Source organism: Wolffia australiana, chromosome 15 (assembly GCF_029677425.1).
Source record: "Wolffia australiana isolate 7733 chromosome 15, ASM2967742v1".
NCBI lineage: Eukaryota > Viridiplantae > Streptophyta > Magnoliopsida > Alismatales > Araceae > Wolffia > Wolffia australiana.
This window is the reverse complement of record NC_135849.1, coordinates 5049704-5056358: the sequence shown is the minus strand read 5'-3', so window position 1 is coordinate 5056358 and position 6655 is coordinate 5049704. Positions and strand designations below refer to the sequence as shown.

Here is a 6655-nt window from a genome sequence, read left to right as displayed (position 1 = left end):
ATTTCACTAATATCCTTACTAAGTCAAACAACATTTATTCATCCTCGAACTGTTATATTTGTGAAGTTATCGTGTTTAGACGAAAGGAATCTAAACGAAAAGGGTTTAAAAGATTTGGAGAAATAATTTATGTGTCAAGGTTTAAACGGAAAAAAGAATCTTGAAAGGGATAAAAGCGAGACTTGTCCCTGAGGAATTCGTTATAAATGACTCGGTCAACCGACTTTCGGCTTCCTCCGACCGCCATTTTCTGTTACAGAGAAAGAAAGAGCGAGAGAGAGGACGCGCAGAAGAGAGAGAAAGAGAGGAGGAGGAGGAGGATGGAGGAGGAAGAAGGAAGATCAGAGGTAACGCCGCTGATCTTGAGCTTCGGAAGAGGGAAAGCCTACGCGCGATGCGCCTCCTACGTCGACGACGAGCTCCATAGCTTCCGATCATGGCTGAGATGGATGTGTGTTGATCAATCGGATCCATGGCGAGCTGCTCTATCGTGGAGTATGTTCTTCGTTCTCGCAATCGCGGTGCCGTTCGTGTCGCATTTCGTGATCGTCGTGGATTCCGATCGAGAAGGAAGGAGGAGACACGCTAGCTACGATGCGGTGATTCAGATCTCCTTGACTTCGGTCTCTGCGCTCTCCTTCCTCTGTTTGTCGTCGTTCGTCCGCCGCTACGGTCTCCGGAGGTTTCTTTTCCTTGATAAGCTCTGCCGCGAGAGCGAGACGGTCCGCCTCGGCTACACCTCCCAGCTCAACGTAAGAAACCTCGGACTCTGCTTCTATTTGCTCGTTCTCGCTTTGTTTGATTCGAATCGTGTATTTTCGGCCAGAAATTTTGATAATCGGTCGCCTGGCGATGCGGCTTCGATTCGATGCTCTTTCCTCTCGATTCCAATTGAGAATTTTCTGCCGTAATCTTTTTTTAATCGGCCGCATTAGCTATACACACCTTCGATTCGACGCTCTTTCCGCTCGATTCCAATTGAAAATTTTCTGGCCTAAAATTTTTTAATCGGCCTCATTAGCTATACACACCTTCGATTCGATGCTCTTTCCGCTCTATTCCAATTGAGAATTGTTTGCCGCAAAGTTTTTGAATTGGCCGCATTAGCCATACACACCTTCGATTCGATGCTCTTTCCGCTCGATTCCAATTTAGAACTTTCTGCCGTAAACTTTTTTTAATCGGCCTCATTAGCTATACACACCTTCGATTCGATGCTCTTTCCGCTCAGTTCCAATTATAATTTTTCTGCCACAAATTTTTTAAATCGGCCGCATTAGCTATACACATCTTCGATTCGATGCTCTTTCCGCTCGATTCCGATTAAGAAGTTTTCTGCCGTAAAATTTGCGAACAGGTCGCATTAGCTATACGCATTCGATTCGACGATCTTCCTCCTCAATTCCAATTAATAATTATCGGCCACAAAATTTATAAATCGGCCGCATTGGATATACACCTTCGATTCGATGCTCTCACCGCTGGAGTAGATTCGAATTAGGATTTCTCTGCCACAAAATTCCCAGAACAATCGCATTTTCGATGCACCTAAAGCACGATTATCCGTACACATTCGCTCGATCGGATTCAAACCAAGAATTTTCCTCTTCTGCCGCAAAACTCCAAGAGAGAGGTAGAGAGATACGGATTGAAGACACATCAGTTAAAAAAAAAAGATTTGAAAACAGATGTCGAGAGACGTAACTCGAAGATCGCTAGATTGACCGATACTCGCGATTTCTTCATCTCTTTTCCTGATTGATGCAGAGATCGTTTACGCTTCTGTCCATGTTCGTGTTGCCGTGCTTCGCGGCGGAGTGCGCGTACAAGATATGGTGGTACTGCGTGGGAGAGGGACGCGTGCCGTTCCTCGGCAACCCCTACTTGAGCGACGCCATATCCTGCATCTTCGAGCTCTGGTCATGGCTCTATCGAACCTCCGTCTTCTTCCTCGTCTGCGTGCTCTTCCGCCTCATCTGCTACCTCCAGATTCTCCGCCTTCAAGATTTCTGCCTTGTTTTCCAAGAAGAGTCCGACGTGACTGCCATTCTCTCCGAACACCTTCGTATCCGGCGCCATCTTCGCGTCATCAGTCATCGGTTCAGAGCCTTCATTCTCGTCTGTCTCATCGTCATCACTCTCTCTCAGCTCGCCTCTCTGCTTCTCACCACTCGTCCCAATGCCGAGGTCAATCTCTACAACGGTGGCGAGCTCGCGGTATGTGAATTCCATTTACTCCTTTTTTATTTTTGTTTTTTCCTCTCTTTTTTTTTCTATTTCTGATTATTCGTTTCAGTCTTTACTTACCATTGTTCTGCAAATTCATCTACCTTCGCTCTCTCTCTCTCTCTCTCTCTCTCTCTCTCTATCTCTCTCTCTCTCTATCTATCTATCTATCTTCCATATTCCAGTCAATTATCTATCTTCTGTCTGTCTGCCTGTATGTTAATCTGTCTATCAATTTATCTTACTTCCTTTCTCGCTCTGTCTGTCTATCCATCATTCTGAAAATTTATCTGTCTTCAATATCTCTCTCTCTTTCTATTTGTTTATCCATCTTCCTGTCAATTTATCTATCTTCTATCCGTCTGTCTGCCTGTCTGTTAATCTGTCTGTCAATTTATCATAGTTCCTTTCTCGCTCTCTCTGTCTATCCATCATTCTGTAAATTATTTGTCTTCAATCTCTCTCTTTCTCTCTCTCTCTCTCTCTCTCTCTCTATCTCTATTTGTAAATTATCCATCTTCCTGTCAATTTATCTATCTTCGATCTGTCTGTCTGCCTGTCTGTTTATCTGTCTGTCAATTTATCTTAGTTCCTTTCTCGCTCTCTCTGTCTATCCATCATTCTGTAAATTTATCTGTCTTCAATATATATATATATATATATATATATCTCTATTTGTTTATCCATCTTCCTGTCTATTTATCTGTCGTCTATCTGTCTGTCTGCCTGTCTGTTAATCTGTCTGTCAATTTATCTTACTTCCTTTCTTGCTCTCTCTGTCTATCCATCATTCTGTAAATTTATTTGTCTTCAATATCTCTCTCTCTCTCTCTCTATTTGTTTATCCATCTTCCTGTCAATTTATCTATCTTCTGTCTGTCTGTCTGTCTATCTCAATTTATCTATCTTCAATCTCTCTGTCTATCTGTCTATATTATTTATTGAACTTCCCATCTCGCTCTCTCTGTCTATCCATCAGTCTGTAAATTTATCTATCTTCAAACTCTCTCTCTCTCTATCCATCTTTCGGTCAATTTGTTGATCTTCGATCTCTCTCTCTCTCTGTCTATCCATTATTATTTACTTTTATCTACAATCTCTGTCTATCTTTCTTTCACTTTATCTATCTTCAATATACCTCTCTCTATCCGACCACCCACCATTCTATAAATTTATCTACCTTTGCTGTCTCTGTCTATCTTTCTATATATCTATCAGTCTGTCTGTCAATTTCTTTTTATTCAGTCTCTCTCACTCTATCTAACCATCCACCATTCTATAAGTTTATCTACATCTTCGATCTCTATGTCGATCTATCTATCTGTCTATCCATCGTTTTGTCCATTCATTTATTTTAAATCTCTCTCTCTCCCCCTATCTGCCCATCTATAATTCTACAGACAATCCATCTTCAATTTCCTTCGCTCTACATATCCTTCTATCCATCACTCTCCAAACCGTCAAGAATATCTACATCATTAATCTGGACATCTCTCTCTCTCTCTATAGTATAGTTCCGGATCGTCCCGGACGTGGACGATGGATGGGACGGGATGAATTCAGTGTAGGGATGAAGGACGGGATGAATTTTCGTCTGACGGAACGAAAACCGTCCCGTCCAACCCTCCTGGAACAAATTTTCATCCCGTCCGGAGAAAAAACCGTCCAATCCCTCTTCCCGGACGAAAAAAACCATTTTATATTTTTAATATATTAATAAAGATTTTTTAAAGTTTTTTGGGAAATAAGGAGGAGAGAGAATCCTAATGACATATGTACAATTATTTCTGAGCAGCATCAGTTTGCAAGCACGAAAAAATTCAGGGACTTTGATGCAAATTGTCATACCGTCAGGTGTGATTCCGGCGGTTTTCCGTTCACACGGTTTCTTCTTCCTACGGGACGAGAACCGTCCCGGTGGTCCCCAGGACGAATTTTCGTCCCGAATTTCGTCCATACCATTGGGACGGGACGCTTTTGATCCCGGGACGAAAAGTTGTCCCGTCCGCGCCCCTGAACTAAGTAGTTCTGTGTTTATTTGGTTTGTCTTCTAAAATTGTGAGGGGGGGTGGCAGCTTTGCTCGATGGGGCTGGTGACGGGGATTCTGATATGCCTGAGGAGCGCGACGAAGATAACGCACAAGGCGCAGGCGATAACGAGCCAGGCGGCCAAGTGGCACGCCTTCGCGACGATGGAGTCGTTCGAGGCGGAGGCCGAGGCGGAGGTGACTCCGCGCGTCGCCCCGGCGCGCGTGTACCCTCTCGACGGCGGCTACGACTCCGAATGCGAAGAGCTCGCCGAGGGCGACGACCTCGACGATGCCAAGCCCCTCCACCTCAACTCTACTCTCTCCTTCCAAAAGCGCCAGGCCCTCGGTAAGCTCCCTCCCTCCCTCTCTCTCTCTCTCTCTCTCTCTCTCTCGTCAACGGACGCGCACGAAACGATGATGACGAGTCGTCATCCTTAAGATGACGAGGACGAGTTATTCATCGCTTCGTCTTTTGAAATTTGAATGCTAGACGGATGACGAGGAGAACTCATCATAGTTATCTTCTGTTCTTCCATACACAGCAATAGCAGGACGATGCTGAAGTCGTCATCTTCCTCTTCATCCGTCTGGGCCTTGGATGACGACGACGATGAAGACTCGTCACCGTCCCTCTTAGATGATGACAAAGTAGTCATCTTCCTTTCTAGCTGTTTGTGCTCTGGATGACTACGACGATTAAGACTCGTCACCGGCCCAGCGGCCCTCTTAGACGATGACGAAGTAGTCATCTTCCTTTATAGCTGTTTGTGCTCTGGATGACTACGACGATGACGACTCGTCACCGGCCCAGCGGCCCTCTTAGACGATGACGAAGTAGTCATCTTCCTCTCTATCCGTTTGTGCCCTGGACGATGACGACGATGAAGACTCGTCATCGTCCCTCTTATACGACAAGCTCGTCGTCGCTGAAGAACACTTCATCTTTTTGTCTGGAGAATAACAAGGGGGTAATGTTAGAAAAAGCAATTTATTTTGAAAGAAAGAAAAAAACATCTAGGGGCAATGTTGCAAAATAGCAATTTAATCAAAGCAAAATTTGGTTTTGCAGTGACATATCTGGAGAACAACAACGCGGGGATCACAGTCTTTGGCTTCATGCTGGACCGCTCGTCCCTCCACATGATTTTCGGCGTCGAGCTCTCCCTTGTCCTTTGGCTCCTCGGCAAAACGGTCGGCTTTTCTTAGAGTGAGAAATTTTTCTCTCTCTCTCTCTCTCTTGTTTTCTTTCTTTCTTTCTCGCTTTTTTTATTTTCTCTCTCCTCTTTCTCTCTTCATCCCTTTTTTTCTCTCATCTTTCTATTAGAGAGAAATCTACTCTCTCTCTCTCTTTTATTTTGTTTCTTTCTTCCTCTTTTTTCCTTCTCTATCTATGTCTCTCTCTATCTTATATTTATCATAATTTCTCTCTCCTCCCTATTTTTTCCTCTTGATTCTCTCATCTCTCCACAATCCCTTCTTACTCTATATTCTCTCTCTTCTCCCTGTTTTCCATACCATAATTATTACTTTTATTGTAGTTATTCATGCCCGCACATCCCTCAACCTATATCCTTTTTGAGAGCCCTTAAGTTTGCATACCTTGAATGTACAGTGAGAGTGATGCGTGTATAGAAATGAGAGAACTGTTCTAGTGTGCCGTGGTGAATTTGATGTTCTTTATTTGAAGTTTGTACAAATTTACGCTCTTGTCCCTGTCAAAGATTTTCCATCAAATGCGATTTTTAAATAATGATATATAATTATAACTTCTACTAGTACTATCATTCGTCATTTCTACCTCGTGCTAGGGAGTCTCTCTTCTTGAATCAATCTCTTTGATTCACACATGGCGTTCTACTTCCACTGCCCCATTATGGATGCTTCTACCATCAACCATGTGTGGTTCACTCTCTCACTCTATCTTTCTCATTTTTCTTGCACCATCACCTCCATGACGGGAATGTCTCGGCCAGACCTGCTGTTGTTGGTTTTGAATTTAATCAATAAAATTTATAAAATCATACGCGCATAATAACTCTATGTAGTGGATTTAACACTCTATGCTTAGTTATTCAAAAAAGATGAGAATTAGTACATATAGGATAGGAGATAGTGATGTGATGAAAAATGGTAGGATGAGATGGTGATTATGACTAGGTAACAAGGATGAGACAAAGAAAAATATGAGGGAGTATGTAAATAGATGAAAGTAATGATGGATATTATGTGGCCGTCAAATCAAATCACACCACCATGTTTTATTCAAGTTCATTAAATAAAATATTATGTTCATTATTATTACAGTGTGATGTAGTCCATAAGTACATACAATGACCTAGTGAATTATGATAAGATCGTAATACAGTGATCGCTAGTCTTTATACATGTATTCGAAATAT

The 6655-nt window shown here is 42.8% G+C and overlaps 1 protein-coding gene across 2 annotated transcripts; it reads left to right on the top strand.

Moving 5' to 3' along the window:
* The first annotated feature begins 228 nt into the window (after positions 1-228).
* LOC144712834 (uncharacterized) lies at positions 229-5962 on the top strand. 2 transcript variants are annotated; one of them, XM_078587169.1, is made up of 4 exons: positions 229-752; positions 1768-2217; positions 4302-4602; positions 4799-5199. In XM_078587169.1, the coding sequence occupies exons 1-4, from the start codon at positions 321-323 to the stop codon at positions 4816-4818; spliced, it is 1203 nt and encodes a 400-aa protein (XP_078443295.1). In that variant the 5' UTR covers positions 229-320; the 3' UTR covers positions 4819-5199. The 2 variants fall into 2 exon arrangements, with proteins under 2 accessions (XP_078443295.1, XP_078443294.1); XM_078587168.1 differs by lacking the exon at positions 4799-5199 and adding an exon at positions 5326-5962 and having other exon boundaries at positions 230-752.
* Positions 5963-6655: the final 693 nt, after the last annotated feature.

What these genes read in the sequence shown, in the direction of transcription:
- LOC144712834 (XM_078587168.1), top strand. Translation starts at nt 321, where the DNA reads ATGGAGGAGGAAGAAGGAAGATCAGAGGTAACGCCGCTGATCTTGAGC. An exon ending in GCTACACCTCCCAGCTCAAC is followed by an intron (nt 753 to 1,767) that starts GTAAGAAACCTC and finishes TGATTGATGCAG; the next exon opens with AGATCGTTTACGCTTCTGTC. An exon ending in CCAAAAGCGCCAGGCCCTCG is followed by an intron (nt 4,603 to 5,325) that starts GTAAGCTCCCTC and finishes TTGGTTTTGCAG; the next exon opens with TGACATATCTGGAGAACAAC.